Source organism: Plectropomus leopardus, chromosome 4 (assembly GCF_026936395.1).
Source record: "Plectropomus leopardus strain MGB_pleo_1.0 chromosome 4, ASM2693639v1, whole genome shotgun sequence".
Taxonomy (NCBI): Eukaryota; Metazoa; Chordata; class Actinopteri; order Perciformes; family Serranidae; genus Plectropomus; species Plectropomus leopardus.
In genome coordinates this window covers 20,547,639-20,573,875 of record NC_142179.1, presented here as the reverse complement: position 1 = coordinate 20,573,875, position 26,237 = coordinate 20,547,639, and the positions used below count along the sequence as shown (strand labels likewise).

The following is a 26,237-nucleotide window of genomic DNA, read 5'->3' as shown; positions in this document are numbered from 1 at the left end:
GCTCTTTGATGTGCTAATCTGTCACTATTGAGGCAAAATGTATTCATTAATAATTAGTATGATCATGTTTAGATTATTTTTGGAAAATTGGCATGGAGAGCGGTTAAATCAATAAAAAGATGTAAGTTAGACTGGAATTAGATATTAGAACGACTTGTTTGTCATAAAGTGCCAACAGGCATCAGCATTTCATGGATAGCATAATTTATTTCATTAATGCCTCACTTGCAGTAATAAATGAAATCAGCGCTGCTCATCTGCAGTCAGAGTAGTGTGACCTCTTTTCATTTTTGCCAACACTTCTGAAACAATAAGGAGTGAAGGAGAAATATGAGCTCATGTTGGGCTTGACAAAAAAGTAAGTAGGTGCATTTCCAGGGTCAAAATGATTCCTCCCCTGTATTTTTGAAATACACTAAAGGACAGGATGTATGTGCTTTGAACAGAAAATCTTTGAATAGATGTAATCTCACTTCCTGCTCAGTAACAATATAAAATTAATAAGAACAAGAGTGCGATTTAAAAAAAATTTTTTAAATTTTTTTCATGTTGTAACTGTGGAAGGCAGGGGGAAGACCCAGAGGTTACATGAAACACTGGAAACGCTTCATTAAAGGAAGGCCTCACCAACAAAATGACCATTGGTTTATTAATTACTTACCCCATTTTATGCTGAATTTATGAAGAAATATATTTCTTTCTTTCTATAATATTCTACATTATTTACAAACTCTCACACAACTCATGCAGTTTAATCCAGGTCTCATTTATCCAGTCATATGGTCAGTACTTGTATTTGCATTAAACCTTACTATTTAAAACAACTTGGATCATTTAGTGGCTGAAGAGCAAGATATCCCCCTCAGAGGTTGGTGGAGACCAAAATGAAACAAAATTTGAGGGAATCTTGGACTTGCATTTGTGAGGTTGTAAGAAACACAATTCCAAATAATAAATGATAATGCAACTTTATATATGATGGATGTGTAAATAGGCAACTGCATGCTGACATATTAGTCAAAGACGTATTAGCACCTTGTTTTGCTGCTCTCTTTATTAATTAAAACTAATCTAACTATCATAGGCCTATAAACCATTGTATGAGGATATGCTGATCATGTATTTGGGTTTACACTCAAATGCATGCAAAGCAAATTACATTCCCATGAGTCCTAGCTGCACTTTGTTTTTGGTGTAAATTGGTGGTAAAGATACATAATTTATTTAATTTGGCTTTCAAAGCTTGTCTTTGTGATACAGGATATTCTGGTCTTGCACACCAGACCATAAAACCACTGCTCGTGGTACTAAATTACTTTTACCTATGCATATATCTACATATGTTTGTACACTTATATACACAAAGTACTGCTGTAGCCTGCTTTTATTCATTGTCTCGTAGTAATGGAGAAGCCTGGAGGGACTGTAGTGAGATTTTAATTTTCTTTGATCTTCAGATATACATGATCACCTTTTAAATCCAACGTTTCTTCAGAGATGACAGTCGACCACAGCGCATCATGTTATGCACTCATTTATTGGGCCTTATCACATTACATTCATTCCATAGAAAATACATTCAAATGTGACACCTATGTTCAGAAAGTGCCGGCTTGTCAATGAAAGCGAGAGCCAATAAAGTTTAAAGCATGTGTTAAAAATAGAAACAACTTCTCCCGTTTTGCTTGTTGCAATACAAATATTGTCGATGTGTCAGCGCACATTATAAAAATATATTCATATCACTCTGAAAATGGAAGTCAGTTCATGTTTTCTGGCTTTCAGTCGCCAGTGTTTATTTATTCATATATTCATGTATCTATTTATTTATACACTTGTTTATTTTTAAGCATATGGCATAGCACAGAGTACCATTAGAAGAGGTGCTGCTTATAAAATCTGAGCAGAATTTTTCACACATTTGTGGATTTTTCTTTTGTATTATGAAGAGTAAAATTATGATCAGCTTTAACTGTTTCATAGCTCCTCTTACAGCAAAGCAATAAAACAAAAAAACATTTTTCACATTCGGAATGATTAACTGTCATAAAATAAATCTCTAACGATCACTACTGCTAAATGTAACCTCCGATCTATAATACGAGTGTAACGCCTAATTCCTCAGTGATCTTTGGGTGTTGCACAGCGATGTGCTTTTTGGATTTCTGCATCAAGTCCAGTGTTAAGAAAACATATTCACAACCAAATTAGTCAACATGTGCACTGCACACCAGAGATAAATAAATGCTGTCAAGATAAATTCTCTTCTCTCCTTGAGTCAGTGCCTTCAAGAGGGATTATTCATCATCTTGAATACAAGAAGCTGAATTTTTTTAACCTCTTCATCATCGAAAACACGATTCCTCTAACATGCAGTAAGTTGAATAACTTACAAAAACGTGGAAACACACAATATCATCATCAGGTAGTTATAGCCTGCATATTACATTTTCACCTCTGACAAAGGGCAAAATGTTTTAAAGTTTTCACGTATAAAATAGTATTTTTCTGTAACTGTAATAGCAGCAGAATAACTTTAATGTTTTGATTTCTTATATTTGTCTTTTGCACAAAATAAGCTCATACAACAAACTTTGCAGTGTTGTATAATATCTTTTGGGTCACATGTTTTTCACTGGCAACAAATCACCAAGGGAGCCTCTCTGTAGTCACAGCTATTGTACCTTCCTCATGTTAAGGCATGTGCACATGCCCACACAGCACATGTGCATAGAGCAGAATAAGAAGTGCTTTTTAGTCAGAGATAAACAAACCGCCTCTTCTATGGATGCATGAAGCTGCTGAGGCTCAACAGAAAATGAAAGAATATGGATATAAAATTAAAATAGTAAAGACACTGATTTCGTCTAACTACAGCTGTAACCTATGATCACAGAAAAAAAGTTCTATTTAAGTCACGTTTTCCTACAAAATATGGTGCAGAGTCTGTTGACAGAACAGTCCAAGTAAAGGAGGAACAAACGGAAAACGAAGGGATCACATGTATCATCTTGGCATGTAGTCCTCTGGAACTCCGGACATGTTCCTTTTCCTCAAGGCAGCGTCTACTGTTCTGATCAGTTCGTTGATGTTTGCTCGCATTTCAGGAGTATACGGGTCATACTCAAGCTTTCGTAGCCCTGATCTCTTGAAGTTTCCATCCTTCTGGCTCTCGACGCAGAGAAGGCGGTCCTCAGAAACCTTCAGACCCAGAAACTCAACCATCCCCTTCAGCTGGGAGAACAGGTCCTTCTTCACATTCTCAAAATGGACCACGTGGACGGTCTTTCCATAATTAAGCCAGTCCAGTGTGTGGGATGCCCACCAAGGGGCGTAGTTCTTGACAAACTCAGGCCACTCTGCAGGACAAACAGGAGAGTTCAGAAAATAAATCAGCAAAGAATTTGTGCAAAAACATTGTTTTCCATGGTGAACCGGGAGTCCAAAAGTATAGAAAATTATTGATGAATTGAAGTAAAAGCAGGCAAAGCTACATCAGTACATACTAAATAAACTAAATGATAAACAGTGCAGGCGTGCTGTTTATGCAGAATTATTTTAAATAGTAACAATTTAGCAGGATGCATGTGTTTTCGAAGTATTGAGCACAAGACTGGATAAATGAAAGTTGGATTAAACTGCACTGAGTTGTGAGTTTGTAATGGATGTTTTTATGTGGTTTTGCTGTTGTTAAACATGGACCTCAAATTCAACTCTAAATTGCCATTTGGGGGGTGGAGTATTCCTTTAAATAGGAGTAAAAGTGATAGCTTTACTTTTAGCTTTTACTGAAATCTAAAGTATTATTCATAGGAATTTTATAAATATAGACCCTGATCTCCAAACAAAGCATCAACAAAATGCGAAAAATGATAAAGTTAAATAAGTTAAAAAGTAAAATAAGGGAGTGAATGAAGGGAAAGTGAGAGTCACGGCAGCCAAACACTGATTTCATTTAGCTTGATAGGTCTGGCACAATTCTGGGCAGGGTACAATAAGACATTTCTGAAATGTTTGGACAGTAAAATCAACATTTAGTTGTCAGTCAAACCGCGGAGGTACTGTAGGAAAATCCTTTGCTTGCAACTTTAATACTCATTGATAATCTACTGGCCCATAAAAGCGACCGCTGGCAGGAGCTGTGCTACTTTAGCACGCATCTTTACTGTTAAGAGAGGTTGTCGTTAAAGTTTAAAGCCTGCCGAGTTTGCAGTGCTGTCTCTGAGACCAATGAAACACGCACAGTCTACAGAATATTAGATGCCGCATCTAAAAACGCAACTAGCTGTATAGAAACACTGAGGAACCGTGTCTTTGACCACATCACATCTGTTCTCACTATCACGCTTTCAAAAGCAGCCAGAGCTGAGAATAAAAAAAGGAACCAAAATTATTGAGCTCTCCATGTGAATATTCTGTTCTGCCAATGTTTGAATATCAGATTTAGTTAAGATGTTCTTTTTGGCAGGGTTTTGACTTTAAAAAATCCAAATAAAGGGGTTTATGTAACAGCCACCAGATAATACTGAAAAACAACAAGACTGTACTTTGTAAAACGACATGTCCTCCAAAATAAGTTGCACTTGCTCCTGAGTTGACTTTATGGGGCCACACTGGAAGGCATCAGTGTCAGTAACATCATCTGAGCCCCGCAGCCTCCCCCCACAGCGGTGAGTGCATCAAATCGTACATGTGGCGTCTCGAACACAATGTCACGCTGACTCTCAAACTGTATCCTCTCCTTGTATTCGAAGTGGCAGCTGTCAAAAAGCCTTTCTCTTTACTGATGTCACTGCATCATTTCCCCACCAACAGAAGGAATAAACACTCATTGGAAATGGCAGGCCAAATGTGCTGATGTTTCCACAAAGAGAGACAACTGCTGGGTCGGCAACTCTCTCCAGCCTCTGGAAAATCGATTTAAACCTCACAGAAAGTCAGAGAGACAGCACTCGGACCAGACAAAACCAGTTGCCATGGTTACCAAGACACACTTAGGAGAGTGAATGAGCTGAGAAGAGCAGAATCTGCATGAAATATAAATATATCTTCTCAACAAAGGGCATGCAGTATTACAAAGCGTAACTGAACCCCAAGGTTTCATTTCCGTAGTGATGCTATGAACAATGACCTTCTTAATAAACTCTCTTAATCATCAAGCGACCGAACTGTGCTGAAACATTATGAAGTGGTTGCACAATTCATGGTGACGCACTGGACTTAAGACAAAATGGGCAAATGGTCACAAAGGAACAAATTAATAGTGCACTCTCTTAATGTAATATATTTATGGGTAACGGCATAAATCAAGCAGCTACTTATAACAGAAATCATTTTAATTCCTTTGTATTTCTTGAGTATAATCTTAGAGGAAGTCACTTAGATACACGTATACGCTGTAACATAAAGGATCTCTGCACAAAAGAAGTCGCCAGAAACAAAAAAGTTGCAATTGTGCATTCTTAGCCAAAACATGTTTTTTCTAACCTCTTACCAAGTTGTATATCTGCCCCCCCAACCCCCCGTACTGTTGCAACATAAAATCAAAAATTGAAATTTCAGCATAACCTCTACATATGAGATGTCAAAAGTAACATATCTGTGGTTTGCAGAAACGTACAATGCCAACATTTATTTTGGCGACCGGGTTGCTTAAAAACATTTTGTTCGCACACGCCAAAAGCTTTCTTAAAGGTGCAGTGTGATGAATTTATTTGTATGTTGCAGTGAGGATTGCAGATTGCAATCAACTGAAACTTCTCCCATGTGACAAGTGTAAAGTTTCTTCAGTTTTCATCAGGTTTTTACTAGGAGCCAAATTATCCACAGAGGTCTTTTCCTTCCAAAAAAAACAGACCAGTTGATGAAAACCCCCAAAATCAGACATAAAAGCCATTTCACATTACAAATCAGTGTTTTTCTGATGCTTTTCAGCTTGCACAGACGGGCTACATGAATACTGCATGAAGTAGTTTCACATTAAAAATCAGTGCTTTTCCAATAGTGTTCAGCCTGTTGCAGAGGGGCTGCTAACTAAGGTGGCTGATGCAAAAACGTGAATGGTCCTTTCTAAAGCCAGTGTTTGGTTTGTTTGTTTTGGGCTACTGTAGAAACGTGGTGGTGCAACATGGCAGACTCCATGAACAAGATACCTGCTCCTTATGTAGACATAAACTGCTCACTCTAAGGTAACAAAAGACAGCAATTCTTATTTTCAGTTGTTTTATACACTAAAGAAAACATACTTATTTTATTATATTAAAATGTGTACCAATATATCCCCCTAAATCCGAAACACAAGAGACCTCTAAAGAAATATTTCTTTTTTCATTTTGGGAAATCACCTTATTTTATGTCTGGCAAAAAACACAAGAAGTCTGATACTGCTCTCATGTCTGTATTTCATATTTTAACAAGGCTAAAACCAGCTGCCCATTAGCTCACTTAGCTCAAGGACTGTAAACAAAGGGAAAAAGTTAGCATAGTCTGCCTACCAGTACCTCTTAAGCTTACCATTTAAAACATTATATCTTTGCATTTAAGCCGTACAGAAACTGATGAATAAACATAGCAATTATTCATTGTATTAGGGGTTATGTGCTGAGCTATTTCTTGCAAGAATGTAAAACATTGCTATACACAGTCTCATCACATTTCTAAATTAAATGTAGCACGAGAGTCTGAGGAAGAAGCTGCTTTTACCTGGTGACACAACTCATGATCTGACTAAGAGCTTGTGGTCTGGTGGCTAATTCTTTCATTTCTCATTTTTAAAGATGGACAGACCGAGCTTGATACCATGGTGGAAATGGTTTTGGAAAGTTTTCAAAGCTTTATGCACAGCCACAGTGGTTTATGAGGTCAAAACCAGCTCAAGGTTTAATGCTCATTTCCTCGCCATTCTAGATCATCATCGACCATCTCCCACTTCTTTGAATCATTACCACATAATCCAAGTGAAGACATTGGTGGCAGATTTATTTTTCAATTTCATTTTATTCAGTAGGGTTGAAGGGGGTGTTTTTTCTTTTTTGAATCACTGAGATTAAGGGCCCTTAAACACCAAACCGATGGCCGTTGGTCAATGTCGGGCCCTTGGTGAGTGACTGTGGAATTTTTGGTGTGTCCTGCACAGTTGGGCCCTGTCTAGCTTTGTCGGCCCCTGACGGCCCTTGTCGGCCCTTGTCGACCTTTGTCAGCCCTTGTCTGCTAATTAAGTGTGTTAAATGAGTTATTTCCTCTCACATAGGTGAAAAAACTGCTTGTTGGCCATTGGCTGTCATCTTTTTGGTGTGCTTGGTGATATGGCGTGAGGTGAGGTAACAGTCGGCATTTGTCGCCACTAATTCTTTGTTGTCTTTTTTGTGTGTCTAGGCCTTGAAACTGCTTATAAACAACAGCGTAAGGACTGACACTACCATTTATCCATTAGCTGGATATATTTTGGCCAGAAGCTCACAGATTCTTACATTTTTCATTATAAAATGGAATAAAAAAATGTATTCAATCTCTTAACTAGCTTTCTCTGTTACCAAAAACAAATGTTTCCACTAGTTTGAAAGATTTACTCAGAGTCGGCCAGGGCATTGCGATCTTGTAATCAGTTTGAAAATGAAACATGGCTTTGGTTGTTAAGCTCTTCATTTTTAGTAAATACTGTACAATATAGTGACTACAGCAGCTCACCTTTCCCTCTCCAGTGGGCCTGGGAGGCAAATCCAATGTGGCCGCCATATTTTCTGTTAAATTCTGCCATGAGGGCTTTGTAGGGGTTTCGGATCATGAGGATGCTGGAGTCAAAGGATTCAATCTCCTTCCTGCCGCTCTCATGTGTCTTAATGCAGATTGTCCTCCCACTCCGCCAGTGGTCCCGCTCCCCTTTAAATCCTGTGAAACATTTACAATGCTGCAGTGAACAGATTTAATCCACAGAGGTTTCTGAGTTATATCAGATACAAGTCGAAGCTTACCTTTATTGTACAGGGAGCCATCAAAGTAATAGCTGCCGGTGTAGAAGCCCGTGGCGAGCTCTATGAGGTGGCGAGCCCAGGTGTTGCCGGCTCCGGGGAAACTGGCGAGGGCCACCAGCTGCTTGGCACGAGTGGGGAGGAAATGGCGGTCCATGCAGCGGTTATCTAACAAAACACAAACAGCAAAGGGATATATTAATGATTTGTTCTGTGAATTGATTTACTGAATAATACTACAGTGGTAAACATGAGCATGAACTGTGACTGCAAAATATTTGACAGGTTTCTCAACACAATTGCGCTTCAAATAGATACTGAAAGTTAGTCACTTCCTGCCTATTGGCTTAGTTCTGTAATAATGGGGGCTACAGACAAAGAAGTTATGTTGAAACATTGGAAGTCTGTGGCAAAGACATTTAACATCAGTGGATAAAAAAGGTCAACAAAGGTCTAAATACAGGACTAAGGACATTCCTGTCATGTTTTGTTGTGCGTGGGTTAGCTTTTTCCTCATTACAAACTGCCTAACAATGACAATGCCCACTTCCTGACATTAATGTGTGACGTTAATACTCCAAAAATATACTGTTAAAAATACTGGAGAAAATAGACAATAGATGCAGATTACTGAGTACAACTTGTTCAGAATATTTACATGACTTTCACTTCCCGCTGCGGCTTGTTCTTGTTTTTTTTTTTTTTTTGCTTCGCAGCAGTAAACATCCTTTTTTGTTTACTGGATTCTGTGTTTCTGCTGATCCAAGCTACAGCTGCGTGAGACACACTAATGCTAGACTTTTGGGGCTGATAACAATATTTTATGATAGGATGTTGTCTCCCTGGTTCCCTCGTCAGAAAGCCTTTGGGATTTTACCATTGGATTTTGGATTATGACAGAAAGTAGGCTCTGTGGCAAACAAAAGTTTATGATACTTACATGTTTTGTTCAGCAAGACAATCTTCACAAATGATCACCACTTTTATGATTTCTGAAGCCTAAGTGCAATCGCCAGAAGTAAAAAGCTAATGTTAGACTATAAATGAACTACACCACGGTTGCATTATTTAACGTTGCCACCACACAGAGTTATAAAGCCGTGTTAGCAACCATCTCTTTTACGACGAAAAATATATTTAACTAAATTAAGAAAAAATCTATATAAAACGTGCCCCCTCAAAAACACACGTGCTGTAAATGTGCACGTGTGTTTTACTGCATGCGGATTGTGGCTGACACTTGAGCTTCCTGACATGCATGTCATAACAACGTGCTCTTCATATACTGCTGTGAGCCACCGAATGTTACCTTGAACCTGCGTCTGGTACACCACAAAGTACTCGTCGTTCCCACAGCTCTCAAACTCTTCCCCATAACAGCGGTGGAGACACATGCCCTCGTCTTCCAGCTCATGAAGGGAGAAGAGAGGGGTTGGGAAGCCACAGTAACATCGATCTCCAGCCAGGACGGCCAGCGTTTTCTCCTGAAATACAGCTGCCATTAAACACTGAAGACACGTGCACAAATGTAATATGCAAAAAACACACATCCAAAGATAAAAACCTCACCCTCTCAGTGCACATGTCCACACATTTGTCCACAGACATGTTTTGGATGACGGCGCTGAAGGGAAGTGCCAGCGTGACATTGTCTGGCCTGTGGAAACACCCTTTAAAGATGGCGCTGCCGTCTGAAACAGACACAACAAAACCAAAATGTTATTCTCCACGAGGAAGTAAAAAAAAAAGGACTGCAGTTTTATGGTTGCTGAGCACAGCTTCCATCAGCTTGGCCTCTATTCACTGACCCCTGATGAAGAGATCCCACTGGGACTCTCCTCCAGTCTACTGAGGCCCTGACCTGCCAGCAGAATCGACCAATGGCAGCACTCACATCCCTGCAGTGTGATGATGACCTTTAATCTCAGGTCCGCACTCTGGTCTGATGGATATACCATAAATCACAGCGGCAGAGGAGAAGTGCTTCTTTCTTTCACAGAAAGTCGTTTCATACACTGATTTTGTATATTTTTGATTGCTTCTTCTGCTCATACATCTTATCTTAATTACAAAATGATTGGATGATTTCTTTTAGAATAATAAAAAGAGAGAGCAGTTTTAAATCAGGATTGAACTGTTCATCATATCGTGGGCATCGCTCGGGTAAAGGATGAAAACCGCCGACTGTGGAAGAAAACCGAACTTTCATTTCACATTTGTTTCAGGCTGTCAACACATGCCGTGCTGATGTACATATGAAACTCTCTCTGCTGTCAACAGACGGTTAAGCTTTTATAGCAAAGGAAGAAAACCACACACTAAAAGCTTTTCACTGTGACATACCATGATGGAGACAACGTCGCTGAAAAAAATATGCACATGAAGCTGCGCATCTGCGGCATTTATTTATGCTACAAAAACCTGCACCTCCACAAGACTGCTGAGCTGGGCTTAACTATCAGCGCAGTGAGGCTTTAAAACAAGATAACAGCGCTTGCAAATTAGCTCCAGCCATGTGAGGGTATCTAATGTTTTATTTATTTTTGACCTTTTTCCCTGACTAAAAGCTGCATTTTTAATGTCATGTCCTTGTTCTCTTTATTCCCCTGCAGTATATCTCCACTGCTCCCTCGTTCTGCTACCCTTCTTTGCCCTTGCATTTGGCACAACATTTTAAATCAACTTAAGATGCTTTTTTTGGGCTCCGCTGACTACCATCACACACTGCAGCATCCAAACATATATCTCAAACAAGGTCTTAAGCAAACAAATGCAGATATCTTTGCAGTTCAACCATTGGACCGTAATGGTTGTGAAAACCACGAAACAGCCACCTCGACACATTTCCTGCATTTCCTCTTTGATGTTCACATGACATGAGATCAGGGTCAGAGGTGAAAACACAAACATGAAGAGCTTATTCAGCAGTTGGCAAACACAGAAAAAAAGCAGAAATGAAAATAATAATAAACAAGCAGCAGTGAACTGGATGAGGAAAGCAAGATCACTTAGAGGAGAGTTGAGGTGTGTTGGCTCAATCTTTCTTTCACATTAGCAGATTATTTCTCAGAATCGGTGGGCAGGTGAAAAAAGGGAAGAGTAAAGAGAATAAGCAGAAAAAAAGGGTGTGAAAAGTAACTTCACTTTGTGGTCAGGACTTTTTCAATAATTTCAACAATTTATTTCAACACACAGATCTTTTTCCCCTCTGCTAATCAGCCCTTCCTTCACTTCACTTCAGTTTTCCAGCAGCAGACAGCAGCGAGTGTTTAGGATGCAGACCACGGCTGGCTGGGCTACGTAGGTAGCACAGCTCTCCGGGGAGAGAGGTAAACACAACAGAGCAGCCTGCTCCCAACTGTGGCATTAACCCAAAATAAAACAAATATTTTCCCTCAAAACAGCAGGGTTGTTACATTTCTAGACAGAAAATAGCATCTTTGTGACTTAGTGGAAACTGCTACTATATTCTGGTCTGCTTGTGTCTTTCTCAGCACATGGACACCACATTCCTATATCAAATTCAATTTTTCAAAAGTAAAATTCTCTTATTTCAAACATGACGGTGTGGTTTTGTGTGTACTTGACAGCTCTGTGTGGAACAGTACGTTCTTTCCATGCAACCTGGTGGAGTTTTTGTTTTTGTTGCAGAGTGTCAGACTCACAGCGGCGTGCTGACTCCTGGCTCAGCTCCAACCTATAGATGGACAGTCTGTTGGCTCCTCCGCACAGGTTGATCTTTTCTCCTTTGCACTCCATATTGCATTCGCTATCTGAAGCGTTGGGTGCCTGGATCTTGTGGCCGCAGTAGCACTCTGCTCCAAACTCCAGACCTGCGTACATGTATCCTCTGGGGGGAAGAGAAAGGAAAAAGCATTAGCATCGTTAGTGAAGGAAAGAAGGAGAGAGAGAGAAATTGCTCTGAGCCTTTGTGGCGTTTCTTAATCCTTCACAGGCCAATACAGATGATGTTTCAGAGCAACTGGAAAAGCAGTGATCAATAAAACCAAACAAATGATGCACAGAGGGTGTTGAAGTAAAAATGAGAACACATCCAAACATCTCTCACTGTAGTGAAGATACTGCGAGGCTCAAAAAGCAATTATTCATATACTTAAAAACTGGATTCATCACACAAGCTTTCTCCCATCTTTTGCTGCATGGAGGATTTGACTCCCAAGGCGCGTTTCAGGTGCAATTAGACGTCTAACACACCCCTCTCACAGGACAAATCCCCCGGGCTGTCAATCAAACCCGATCCTCTGCGTGCTGCTATGTGCTGTTGCCCCTCATTTGTTTGTCTGTTTATATTAACCCGCTGCTCCGTGAGAGGAGGCAAGCAGGCTGCAAGAAGCGAGAAGCAAGAGGAGGAAGAGGCTGAAAAACAAGCGTCTCTCACTGTTCCTGTTCCCCGCTCTGTGAATCAGTGATGGGTGTAATTCAATGCATTTGATAAAGACGTCCCTGGTATTCCACAGGGAGAGAGAAGAGGTGAAAGAAAGAAAGATGGGTCAGGTAGCAGAGAGAGGGAGACAGGATATGAGGAAATGGGAGACAATAGAGGAGAGGAGCAGGGAGATAAATGCTTTAAAAGCTGGAGAATATATAACAGTTTTTCATGTTTACAAAAATTGTATTAAGGCATTCTTCATGGCCAAATGTATGTGAACATCTTCACATTACACTCATATGTGACTGTTAAACGTGTCACTTCAAATCCTTTGTTAAAAATGTGCTGATATAAGAGCCTAACCTCTTCTGTGAAGTCCTTTATACTTAGCATGTATTATTCAGTCGGTTTGCCTAATTTTTCAAGCTTTTGCCCATACTTTGCCACCTAGTCCAACTTGTCATTTCCATTAAACCAAAATGTTTCAGAATTTTTGGGGGCTTTCCTTGCTTTTATTTAACAGGACAGCTTTAAGAGTGAAAGGGGGAGAGAGGGGGGATGACATGCAGCGAATCAAACCCGCTGCGGCAAGGACACAGCCTCTGTCCATGGGGTGCCCACTCCACCAGGCAAGCCACTGCAGGCGCCCTGATTCACGATTTTTTGTTCTGCATTATCATATAAAGCCTTTGTCTTAAACTGGGGGTCTGGTCTGGGACCCCTAGGGGGTCCTCAGAGTTACTGCAGGGCACTGCCAAATAATTGTTTGAAGTTTTGATCTTTGTGAAAGTGAAGTTTCCTCTTGCAACTACCTGAAAAGTAAATACAGATCAAGGCTGCAGCCTGAGACTTATATGGCCTTCTGCCTGACAACGTCCATCAGCTCCGTTTAATATAGGATGCAGCTTTATACTATATGTGTAGGAGGAGGTCCCTGCTCAGTTACTCTTTCAGCTAAGGGGTCCTTGACCTAAACATGTTGAAGACACCTGATATAATGCATAAATGTGCACTTAGACCACAGGCTGACAAGTCACAGAGCTCGCCGAAGCGTGCACTGCTATGTCCTGAGAAATTACACCCATTCAGGTGAAACTGTATTTTTAGGGAGTCGTTATTGGTCATTTACTGGCATTGGTTTTATGACTCTGGCTCCATAAAACATCACAGATGAGGAAGTTCCTTTTAATCACTTTCAGAAGTTTTTAATTTCCTTCTCAGCTCTTCTGCTCTTCCAGCTCGGTTTTATTTATCAGCCTGACAGCAGGAAAAAAAAGAGTGGAAAGAGAGTGGATATGTAATTGATGAGTGTTTTTGTTGTTTGCTGCTGTCGTACCTTTCTGCACAGTTGTCCTGGCAACGGAATACAGTCATTTTTTTGTAGTCGAAAAAGGAAACTCCTCTCAGTGCTCTTTTCTGTGTGTCATCAATGTAGCAGCCGATATACTTTGCTGAAAAACAGGGGAAAAAAGTTACTTATGAATAAAGAAACACAAACACATTTTCAAAAATAAAATAGCTATATACAGTATATGATAATTACTTCAGCTATTGTACTACACAGTCAAAATAAGAGTTAAAGGTGAACACTGTTCGTAGCAGTATTGTCTTCTCATGCCGACACAGTCTAGTAAGAGAGGACATGAGGAGTCAAAACTGGGGCAGAATCTTTATTTATTTATAAAGACACACATCCCCTTCTAGTGGCCTGTAACTGTAACTGTCATGTCTCTGCATTTCTTCACGAGTGTGTGGGGGTTGGGCTTCAGTAAACCTCTGCAGAGTGATCGAGCAGCCCTTCAACAGCTTCTTCCCTCTCATTAAAATGCTGTTTCTCTATTTAACTGAGCTGCAAAGGCTCCACTATACCTTTAACAAACAAGCCTCTCGCCATCTGTGTTGTGCCATTACCCCTCTGAGCCTCTGATCTGAGCTAAATGAGTCCTAGTCCCCCTGCATTACTTTAATTGTTATGGACTAAAGACCTGCGTTTGTGCAGCATGTGGTGTCCTGCAGGACTCAGCTGTAATCTCCCTCCTAACTATTGTTGAGCTGGAAAATAATCTGCTTTATGATGAAGGGAAATGCTGATTTAAATGAAGCTGGAAGCTTGTTTTGATATATTTCTTCTTTATAAGTGCACATGATGAAAGATCAGATGCAACTGATATCATTATCTGTACTTTCAATATGCAAACGAACCACAGTACCCTCTATGCATCTGGTGGATCATCAACTAATGTCAACATCTTTAGTCCGCTCCAGTTTTCTCATCAGTACAGTATGCTTCTGTGCCACTGCCCCACACAGTGCAAATGTGTTTATGTGCTGTGGTGCATTTTATGCTGCAATATTCCCTCTATATTAAATTCAGGGCCAGTGGGAATGGGTGCATTTGCAGTGAGCGAAGAGAAAAGGCTGAAGATGGTTCAGACTGCAGAGTGATGAGTGGTGCATGAGAGCAAACGAATGCTTTGAAGCTGCTAATTACTCCATCATCACTTTCAGCCGCAGTTCTGTGAGGTTGGTGTTTCAGGGTGGGAGGGGAGGAGGACGGAGCCAGACTGAGAGACCTTCATTTGATCAGACAACCCAAAGCTTGAATGTACTGTACACTACAAACATGTTTGTTTTCTTGACCTTGAATTGGAAAAAATAGCTCAGCACTGCACTAAAAATACATCATTTTTTAATACTGTAATGTGCAGCGGGGTACTGTACTGTGACTCATAGTTTTTGTAATAGAATCACTTATTTGTTTTCTCCTCTGGCTCGATTCTCTTCAGGCTCAGAGAGTCCCTGAGTGGAGTGAGATAAAAATCAGGAGAGCTGCCTCGACGCTAACACACACAAAGCAGCAGTCACTCACACTCATGTTTGATATTTATGGGCAGTTTAGATTCTACACCTGCCCGTACTGCACTCTGGAGGGAAAACAGAAACCCAGGTAACCACAATAGAGTGATAGTAAAATGAATGGGTCCTCAGTGTCTATTTTAAGACATCGGGGTTATGAATAAATAGAAACACCTAAATAGCATGTGTGTAGTCGAGTAGTATCTGGACTGCCTTTTACAACTGCAGAACTGAATGTTTTTTTCTTGTGGAGTAATAACTAAGTACATTCACTCAAACACTGTACTTACTGTAACTACAATTTTGAGTGACTTGACCTTTAATTGAGTATTTCCATATTATGCTACTTTATATTTCTACCTAACTATATTTCAGTGGTAAATATAGTATTAATTCACTACATGACAGCAACAGTTACTTGTTATTTCACAGATTAAGATTTTACATACAAAATATGTCCAGTTTTTAAAATAGTAAGCATTCTTGTAGATCAAACTGTGCAGCAGTAACATGGCTTAAATGGTAATATGTCTTTATTTTAGGTAAAATCATAAATGCCAGACTTTGATTTGGCTTCTCAAGGTATTATGGTACACCAGGTTATTTAGAAATACCAAACGTACGTCAAACGTCAAAAATACAGATGCTCCTCTTTTCATTAAATTGATGTGGAGATGCTGTATTGGGGCGATGTAGTGCACAGCATCTGCCACCAGATGCCAGTCTCCTGTCATGGAACAGGCAGCTGAGCTGAGACTGCAAGTGGTGGGGGTAATGTTACAGGACTAGAAAAAGCTGGCCAGCAATGGCCCAGAGAGACAGCAGGAAAACCGCTCAGCTTTGATTTTTTTTTTCTTCGCAAATACAATCACATATTGTATACTGTGTTAAAATGTCGGGAAGGTATGCAGGTATCAAAATAAATAAATATAATGCCCAAGCCTATTTTTTTTAATTGTAATAGAATAGCCATGGTCATTGCTACTTTTACTCAAGCAAAGTATCTGAAAGGTTTAATGCCCTTGGAAATTTGCTCTAACTGAAGAAACATGTCAAGCTTTATTTATTTCTGTTGGCGGGCTGAACATTATAACTAGGATATCTTTGGATTCCTATGATGGGTGGAGTGTTTACAGTACTGGAGACCAAGTGTCTACAATGGCTAAAACATCTACAGTGCAAAGTATAAATAAGTCACACTTACACAAATATTGTACTTGTGCTGGACTTCAATTATAATGGTGAACTTTGAGTATTTCCATTTCATGATACATTATACTTCTATTTCACTACATTTCAGAGTGAATATTGTGTGTTTTACTCTATGGCCTTCATCTGACAGCTATGAGTTACTTTGACAATTTAGATTTTACAGATAAAACCATAAACTTTGTAAATAATGGACGTTGCTACCATTATGTCACCCAGAAGAGTGAGGGGTGGATCTGACTCATAGACTGCAGCAACATCTTGCAGACAGCCTGTAGTCAAGTGGCCTGATTTTAAATATGCGTAACTTTAGGCCTTCATAACACTGGTTATAAATAACTCATTAATTATATAAACATTCCTCCCTGTACAACTGTTGTGATTTTTTAAATTGGCTATAGAAACCTAAACCATTTCAGAGACTTTGTTTTGGAGCCAGCCTCAAGTGGCCACTCAAAGAACTGCAGTTTTTGGCACTTAATGCTGCTCAACCTTTCAGCCTTGGACGTTGCCGCTTGAACAAAACACATTATGAGATTATGAGACTGCCCTATAGTAGGCTGTATAAAGAGTTAAAATCACTACAATGATAACACGGTGCTTACGTGTTAGTGGATCGGTAAAAATAATCAACAATCAACAAAGATATGAGACATATAGTATTCTGTGTAAGTGATTCTGAGTAGGATACTTTTGAATAAAGGTGCCTTCATGTAACAGAGTATTTACACATTTCAGTATTGTAACTTTTAATAAATCAAACGATCAGAGTACTTCTTTCACCCCTGCTGAGGACTATTTTCTATTGTGTTTTGTTATGAAAAGCAGACATTGGTCTGGCACTAGTATTATAGGAGTTTTTTTTTTTTTTGAATGTGTGTTGGAGAAATCCACCGTTTTTAATAATTTATACCTTATCCAGCAGTGCAAAGAGTGTTTGACAGGGTAAGAAAAGCTGAGAGCGGGAAGAGAGATGTGAGTCAGGAGTAAATGATCTCCTGTAATCAGCTCATTTGATCATGTTTCATTCGGAAAGGAATAAGTAATCAGGATAGTCGTGCCATCCAAGGTCAGAGTCGTCGTCTATGCACAGACACTTCCTGTCCTAATGCTGGTGTTTTCAAAACATTTTGTGATTCGATAGGATCTCACATGCCAGTAAGGAGTTTATATGTAAACCTTTTCTGACAGGACTGTGTAGTTGCACAGTTATAGAAAGAGAGATAAAACTTTAAATCTTGCCATTGTGAAGGCATGTAGATGTTGTGATTGTGTAGCTGTCGAACACGTGCTGAGCGGCACAAAGCAAAGCTGCAGCTGAAGCCCTGTGGGTGAGACCCTTGAAGGAATCACTTCGAGACAAGACGGAGGACTTAATCATATTCATCATCTCACTCCACTCTCAAGAGATTTCCTACATGACCAATTACAACTGGAAATTCTCTGTCATTAAGATGGTGCGGTTTATAATTAGAGATTTCTTTGGATCAATTTCATATTAACATGAAGTGTTGGAGGAACGAGTGCTGCCTTTGAATGTGCATTATAAACCAGCAAGTCATAAAATGTTTCAAGTTTGTTAACTATTCTCATTAGCAACTATGACAAAAACAATGATTTATTACAACTAAATGTTCTGATAATATTTACAAAAGAATCAAGTAGTAAACACGAAGTGTTCATTAATGTTGCAGCACTGCAATTATCTTTGCGATTGCCGGCACACATTGTGATTATTCGCTCATTTAAAATTCATTTACTGTTAAATTCTATTTATGCTTTGCTGATCTGCTTAAGCGAGCGCTGCATTGAATTATTGTATTATTTTTTATATGTGGGAGAAGCCAAGGGCAAATTTCAACCATCTTTAATAATTTATCACCTCATTTTGAATTTTGAGATGTGGGAGAAGATCTGTTGTTGAATTTGGAAAACTGCCAAGCTGAAAACAACACCACTGCGACAACATAGTGAAGTGATATAACCCACCTCTTCCATCATCCACTTCTTTGGCACTGCGTCCTTTAAGTGCACGGTTCCAGTTGTTGGTATAGTCCCCCCCCCTGTGCACTGAGTCCTGGCCTGCTTGTCTGTCCTTCTTCATCCAAGGGGGGCCGTACCTCCGTCCAGACCTGCGGGTCTCCTTAAACACCCTGCTCATTATGCCGAGCCCCCGAGCGTCTGACATTGAAGTCCGGCTCCCCATCTCTGAAGCTACCACGGAGTCCCGGCCCCCTCTGCCTCCGGGGCCGCTGTCCCCAACGAAGCCAGAGTGCAGGAAGACGAGGCTCCCGGCGGTCAGGTAGAGGAGGATGAGGGAAAAGAAGCGGACAGGTTTCCTGCGGAAATAGCGCTGTATCTTCAGCAGAGGCTTGGCCATGCTGGCTCCCCGTGCCACTCAGACACGCTCTCCCAGTGATGAAAACTCATAAAGCATAAGCATCAACACGAGCTGTCCCTGTCCTCACCACTCAGCCCCACTGGGCCCCAACAGAAATGAAGAAAAAGTCAGTCAAAGTGTCTTAATCCTGGTTGAAGGTCATCCAAACAAAAGCATGACTTTCCTCTCATGTACACCTCTTCAGTCTCATGAGGAAGATGCTTTACACCTGTGCAGCTCTGCTGATCAAGTCCACACGAGAGTCTTTCTGCGTTCCCGCTGACAGTCCAGCCCTGAGAGCCGGCTCCGGGGCCCCGGCATGAAAGGTGAGTGGCTCAGAGTGAAAGATGAACCCTCAACACCGCTTTCACTCCAGTTATCAACCTACGAGGATGCCACACCAGCACCGCAGGGGCACTTTCTCCCACGCTGCGCAGGAGGAAGAGGGGTTTTATTTACTGGCTGAGCTGAGATCCTTTCGCCTTTGTGAGGCCATCTATTCAGCGAGAGAGAGGGCGTGACTCACCATCTGCAGCAAAGATACACACACACACACACACACACACACACACACAAAAAGAAGAATAAGTACAGACCTGAGTATGCTTTATTGCACATGAAAAAGAAAAGAAGAAATAACATGAGCGTGTTACAAAAGGATGAAATCAGTGCATCACCTGCTGGGAAAAACATCATGACGCTGTTGTTAGAGAGAAGTTAAACTGTCCTCATTCTTTCATATTCTGTTAAACTCATATTAACAGGAATACAAATTGGAACAGAGATAAGCAAAGATTAAAAGCAATCAAGTATCTGGAAAACTTATCTGTCATGTTAGTTTGCGCACAAAACCATCTGTAAAGCTTCACAGCAGCAAGCTCCGACTTCCATATTATCTTTAATAAATTGGGTTAAGCCGAGAGGGGAATAAACAGAAACAAAGCTCTACCCTGCGGCATTTTCACTGATGTCTTTAGGAGCTAAAGTGTGCGGGAATTGAAGTGAATTAAAAAAACATTATTCAAGATGATCTGAGGTGAGGATAATTTGTGTGAATGTGTGACATTAAAGAGCAAACAGGCTCAGTTGATTTTCAAAGAATGCAGAGGTTAACAGGTCTACTCATCCATTAAATCTGGAGCACACACAGTAATGGATTCGCTTTGTCTTATCATAATTATGTTTAAGATGTTACACTGAGAATTTTTCTAAAACTGCCAATCCCGACTTCCCAAATTCTCGGCAGCCTCTCTCAAAGGAAGCTCTGTTCTGGGACGAGCCCCGGAGGCTACAATTGGGAGGTGTAATGCAACACTCCTCAGGGTCAGGGAATTTTCCAGAACATTCAAGGGGACACTCGCCCTTGTGGCTCTCTGTCTAGCCCGGGACAAATCCGCAGAATACATGCCACCTGAAACCTCAGCGACACAGCAGACCCCCCTGGCTTTGTGCCTCCTCGATTTTCCCTCCGGTAGTCTGGGAAGAGTCTGGGACCCTCAAGGAGAAATGGATCACATTCTGCTCATGTACTTGAACCCTCAGCATCCGGGCACAAAGACAATCTACATCCTGTTTGACTTCTCCAAACTTTGCCTCTGTATCCTGCTCAGTATCTTTAAATACCTCCAAGGACGGTTTTCATTACTGACGTACTTTGTCTGCGTTTTAATGATTCAGTATTTTGTTAGTTTTAAGGTCATCCTGGGGTCACATTAAGTTTCAAAAAGGCAAACACTAAATATTCTGAGGTATAATGAAGGGTGCTGCAGCTGATAAGTCAAAGTTAATAAAAACAAAATAAATCATAGTGGGGTTCACACTTAGGACATAAAAGACATAAAAGAGTCACATGTTCATAAATAAACCTGTTATTGTGTGTAATTGATGGCGTAGTCTATAGTTGAAGCATATTTTCTTAGAACATGCACAATTAAACCTACAATACCCTATTTTTTAAGAAGTTGGTTGACATGTCAAAAATGTGTTTATTCCTGTTCATACAGAGAGTTAGATTAGAAGATGAATGGCAGTCTTATGTCTTTGCCCTAAAGAAAAAGCTAAAGCCAGCATCTGGCAAGCTATTTTAGGCTAAACAGGGACTGTAAAGATACATTCATACATACAATACATTAATTACTGTAACACGTCATATCTCATTTGTTTAATCTGTACACAAACAGAAATGTGTGAATGTTTGCTTGTGGTTTGTTATAACCAAAATCAGCATGATGTCACAAGATTGCTGCCATCTTTAGTAGAAAGAGGTGTATTTTGTGGTCTGTGCACTGCAAAATCTTGAGTGAATTTTGTTTTTTCATCCTTTCTGTTGAATTTAACAGCCTTGAGTTACATTCTGATAAAAGAATATTGAGGAAAACATGGCGTTTGATTATTTAGAGACCTGTTTTGGTGATCTAAGGCACAATACGGATGAAAACTCATCCTTATCAGCCTTAAATCGTGCCTTAGGTTGTTTTACATGATAGTGCTACTTTTGCACTGGCTCAAAAAATGAGTATGAGTAATGTATCAGTAATGTACTTTATACAGGCGGAGGCTGGGCTAATGACAAGGGCTTAGAGTGTCACTATTATATAATTATTATATGACTTATTAGTATAAGATAAGTTTGTTATTCTCAGCTGTTAACTGCGTTGAGAACATGAGTGTGATTTGAATTGTCTGTCTGTCTGTTTTGGTTGACACTCCTATGGGTGTTAACATGAACCCTCTAGTTGGCAGGCAGACACTTTTTCCTTTGCGATTCCTCAGCTGATATGATATAATATTGGAGACTTGGATGGTCTAGTCTTGTAAGTTGTACAGACAGTGACCTGGCAGTTCTTTGGTATGTTGATGTCACAATGAAAGAATTGTGGCAAGAAAATTATCTTAATTTGCTGCTTTTCAGAGCCACTATCTACACTGCTACAGATGGCAGTGGAAGTGATCTTTTCACCACACCATAGTGGCAACAACAGACCAGAAGTTAACTTTGAGAATATTCATGAATATTCCTTTTTCTAAGCTAAGCTAATCAGCCGCTGGTTCAAGCTTTCAGAAAGAAAGTAAATCCCCAGCTATTTCTTTTCGTTTTCAGACATTTGTGTCTGAAACATCAATGAATGTCACTGATCTTCTCATTCCCATGAGCAGCCTTTCTTTCACAGGGCTTCACATGAATGTAGTTTAACAGTATAATAATTCCTTACATTCACTTCTACAGCTGTATAAACATCATTGAAAAGTGACTCCTACACTCTCTCTGTAACCATGACGATTTTTCAGTCCTGTCTCAGTATTTTGCTCCTTGTCAGTGGAGAAATGATTCATATTTCAGGAAGAGTGAGACGCCATCAAACAAGCTAGTCTTTGTTTCAAACTGAATAATATGTTTACCTTGGAGAAATGTAATCATATCTAGGTCAGGTTCCCTGCACGGTTACAAGGTCTAAATAGAAAAGTAAAACTGCATACTTCAACATGCCTGTTACTCCTGACTCACTGTGAAGGGAAACAATATCCTGAAAATGTGTAGTGGCCTCTTGGTGGGAGTGAAGTCCACAGGAGAGCATTGTTTTAGGGCTTTGTGTGCACAGGTCACGTTATGGTGGTTTTGGCTAAAAGGTAGCCAGGCACTTCTGTTCTGAAAACACAGTAAAAAAAAGGGTGGTTCACAAGGGTGACCAGATGGAAAAAATGGCATAAAGATGCGTGTGGTACCGCTCTACATCTCACAAATGCAACAGGGCCACACACAGGTTAATTACTGATGTTAATAATTCATTCCCCTCGTTACCAAAATGAAATTGAACTCGTGGCTAATTTGCAGGTTCAAATGACAGTAACAAGAGCGTGGATGGAGTCCTGCTGCAATTGTATTGAACCTTTATATTGTATGAGGTATAAAGAAACAAGTCAAAGAGTCACACTGTCACGCAATCAGCTCTTTAACACTGTAGGCAGGGCGCTGTTTTGTAGGCCTGTCACGATATTGACGTTAATGACTTATTGAGGTCAGCAATATGACCAAAGTCATGTCCTTGTATGCCGCACATTGCTGCTGTTTAAGTAAAAACATAATCTAAATTTTAGCCAATATGATGCCAGAATAAACAGCAGGGTTTTCCCAGCAATTATAAAACACATGAAGTGTTTTTCACAGCGCCTACACCAGAGAAAGACTATGCTGAGACATGTTTTGTTGTCATTTCAGGTTGAATGAAAAGTTCCTTAATTTTTGAAAGGGTGTACGTGCATTATTATGCTATTATATCATTACTGTATCAGTGACATAAAATTATTTCTGAGTGACATTATTGCAGTTATTTTGGGGCAATATATTATTATGGGACAGTCCTTGTTATTTGAGCTACAGTAAATGCTAACATCAGCGTGCTTACACGCTCAGACTGATAATGCTAATATGCTGATATTTAGTAAAATGATTAATCAGGTGAGTTTAGTGGAAAAGCTATGGATGTATAAAGAGAACTGGATACAGCATCCGAGGCGGGCCCAACATTTGTTCTGATGAATGTTGCCCAGTGGCTCATGACGCTGGCATCATCAAGCACAGTAGAGACTTAAAGCAGCTGAGGCGTTAACTTCAGCTGGTCAAGCAGCTGACTTAATGGGGTTAAAATAATTCAATCAAGCAGTTCTTCTAGACTTTTGAAATGTTATTGGACCAAATGGATCAAATTGCAATGCTGAAACGAGTAATTTCACTTGGGTTGTGATACTCAAAGAAATGTAAATGCTGATTTACAGACGTCTCTTTCCCAATGTAAGTCTACAGGAAAAGGTTTTTGCGGGCCCCACGGCATCATGTGATGGACACGGGCTATGTAAAATTTGCTTCAAAGCGTGGCACTGTTCCTGGAGGAATTTATTTAATAATTAGCAATGCACTATGTCTTTATTTGGTCATAAACCACAGTATTGGATAAATTAAAATTTTCACAATGATAACGCCAAATAAGAATGCTAATAGAGTACAAAAGTTATTAATTTGTCCTGAGCAACACATGAATGTCTGTAAAGAGTTTCAAGGCAGTCCATCCAGCAATGACATTTCACTTAAAACCATAAATGTACAAGGGGTTTAGTCAGGGGGTTATCAAAGTCATTTGGATTCACTGTCTGGGGCCCATGAATGTATATGGTTTCAGTCTGAAAGTGTTGGACAGAGCGACTGACAGACAAACGTTACCATTTCTAAAGTCACGCCACTAACGCGGCTAAATTTCAGTGACAGTGAGTCAGGCCCTCACATTACAGCTTCACATACTGCAAGTTTGTGCCACAACTTCAGGTTAATTTTATTCTCATTTATAGCTAAAATCACGCGGATAAAAATCACGCATGTAAACAGACAGATGGACAAAGAGGAAATGCAGCAGACAAGAGACAGGAGGTGCTGCAGAGGTCTTTCTGCCAAATCATGGCAATTACTCAAGTGGAGCAGACATGAACTCACTGACTGACCATTAATTCACATTCATATTAAATGAGCCAGCAAATATTTAATCAGAGCAGATTTAGGGGACGAAACGTCAAAGTTAATCTTTGGCGAGCGGGCCAACAGCCAGCTCGGCTTGTGCTGCAGGCAAACGGCTCCACGAGTCCGTCCATAAATATTCTTCATATCTGTCCTGGGACTCGTTGACCAGGGGGCAGGACTGAGCAAGACAGAGCTGTGGTAAACTGTGTGAGACCTCTCGAGTTCAGAGACAACACTTAACTGTCAGCCAGCACGGACGACTGGTAGGATTAACAGATGAGGAGTCACCTCGCTGTGAGAAAAACCTTGAGCCAGTACGACAGACAGTAAAAACGGTGTGATTATGAAAAACTGTTTTGGAGTTTGCTTGAAAGAAACTGACAAGAAAAGATGTAAAAAAAAAACCAAAAAAAAAAACAAACCCAAAAAACAGCAGATTCATGTTTTTTTCCCCCTCAAAAAGAGTCGACAAGATTTGAACTCTGAGGATGCTGAATATTTACGAGTTGGATGTTTTGTCATGATAGAAGCAGATAAAATATTCAGTTTTGTTACTTGGCTTTGCAGATGTAATCAATTTCCAATTTCCATTCCCTCTGTTTCTTGATTGCCAAAAAACATTCTTTTAACTCGAGCGTGGGTGAGGTTTTTTTTTTTAAACTGTTAGACCTTAAAATCCCCATTGCAAATCACACCAGCTGAGTTAAATTAGCGGCGATATTCTCATAGTTTATTTAAAATGGGTTTTGCTCGCTGTGTTTTCACAGTTAGAAAAATACAGGGAACTGAGGTTATGTTTGGCCACAGTAAAACCAGCACTGATAGTCATTAACAGTCAGCTTCTGGTGGGAAGAAACACGTTATTGTAATGTTGTCAGTGTTAACAGAAGCAGGAAGAAAGGGCATCAGGTGCACCGGCATTACTGGGAAAGGAAACCATCAGTCTCCTCTCATTGTCCTGTTTGTATTATGTGCACACGCACTCAACTTTAAGTCCCATCCTGTAAAAGTACTGTACTATAAAACGTTGGATGTCTTTGTTTCTTCAGCAGAAGAAGGGTTAACAGTGTTGGCTGCAGCAGCACTGACCCTCCCCTCACCCTGGGGCCTGTCTTTCCGCTCTCCTGGTGTGTTTGGCCTGCCAGTGCGCATTAGCTGTGTTTGTCAAATCAAATCAAACTAAAGATCACATTCCTCCCGCGGTGATAACACTGGCCATGCTTGCGTTCAAGTTTACACAAATTGTTCCATCCTACTTGCAAAGTTGTCTGGTGCCTCATTACACTTCCAGGAGAGAAGTCAAGCCCAACATAAAGTGTCTTTATAAAGTGTCTTTATTTATACAAAAGGATTTTGGAAGTATTATTGTTAATAGTGGTGCAGGTAAGACGGAAGACTAAAGTTCACATGTAAAACTAAGAAGGCTCAAGTAAACTCATTAGATGCCAAACTTTTGCTGCACTGCAGAACACATTCAAGCGGCTCGCTCAGCACAGATGGCAACTCTGAGGAGTGCATGACCTCTCAAAACTGGAGTGTGAACATGACTGCTTCCAATAACAACAGGATCGCTCTGCCAAAGCAGTTTTTTTGGCTCAATGTTTGGCAAAAGTTACCACGGTATGCGCCACAGTTTTGGCTTCCCATTTTCATGTCAGCCATTTTAATTAAACCTGTGCTTGATCTCAGTGTGTGTCCGCATTAGTGATTGGCCTAAAGCCCAATACTCGTAATTGCTGGTGGCCACTCGAAGAGAAGCTCATCAGAAAAGATGTTTGCATACTCTCTGTACAGTGCCGGATTATACGAAGCTCTGAGAGTGGTTTTTAAAACTCCCGACAAGCCCTTTGCTGAAAATTGGTTCTTATTTTACTTTGTCTGAAACCAAAATGGCGAATATGAATCATTTGACAACATCCACCTCTACTT

The 26,237-nt window shown here is 40.2% G+C and overlaps 1 protein-coding gene across 2 annotated transcripts in view; it reads right to left on the bottom strand.

Moving 5' to 3' along the window:
• Nucleotides 1–1,518: 1,518 nt before the first annotated feature.
• Nucleotides 1,519–26,237, bottom strand: part of wscd2 (WSC domain sialate O sulfotransferase 2) — a 43,378-nt gene continuing 18,659 nt past the window's right edge. The window contains exons 2-10 of one of the 2 annotated variants that reach the window (XM_042488227.2): nucleotides 22,308–22,448; nucleotides 18,412–19,331; nucleotides 13,694–13,808; nucleotides 11,633–11,817; nucleotides 9,537–9,658; nucleotides 9,277–9,451; nucleotides 7,971–8,135; nucleotides 7,687–7,887; nucleotides 1,519–3,359 (exon numbers count right to left, since the gene is read on the bottom strand). In XM_042488227.2, the coding sequence (XP_042344161.1) occupies nucleotides 3,007–3,359; nucleotides 7,687–7,887; nucleotides 7,971–8,135; nucleotides 9,277–9,451; nucleotides 9,537–9,658; nucleotides 11,633–11,817; nucleotides 13,694–13,808; nucleotides 18,412–18,802 (1,707 nt within the window). In that variant the 5' untranslated portion in view covers nucleotides 18,803–19,331; nucleotides 22,308–22,448 and the 3' untranslated portion in view covers nucleotides 1,519–3,006. The remainder of the gene's footprint in view (nucleotides 3,360–7,686; nucleotides 7,888–7,970; nucleotides 8,136–9,276; nucleotides 9,452–9,536; nucleotides 9,659–11,632; nucleotides 11,818–13,693; nucleotides 13,809–18,411; nucleotides 19,332–22,307; nucleotides 22,449–26,237) is intronic. The other variant, XM_042488226.2, reaches the window with a different exon arrangement.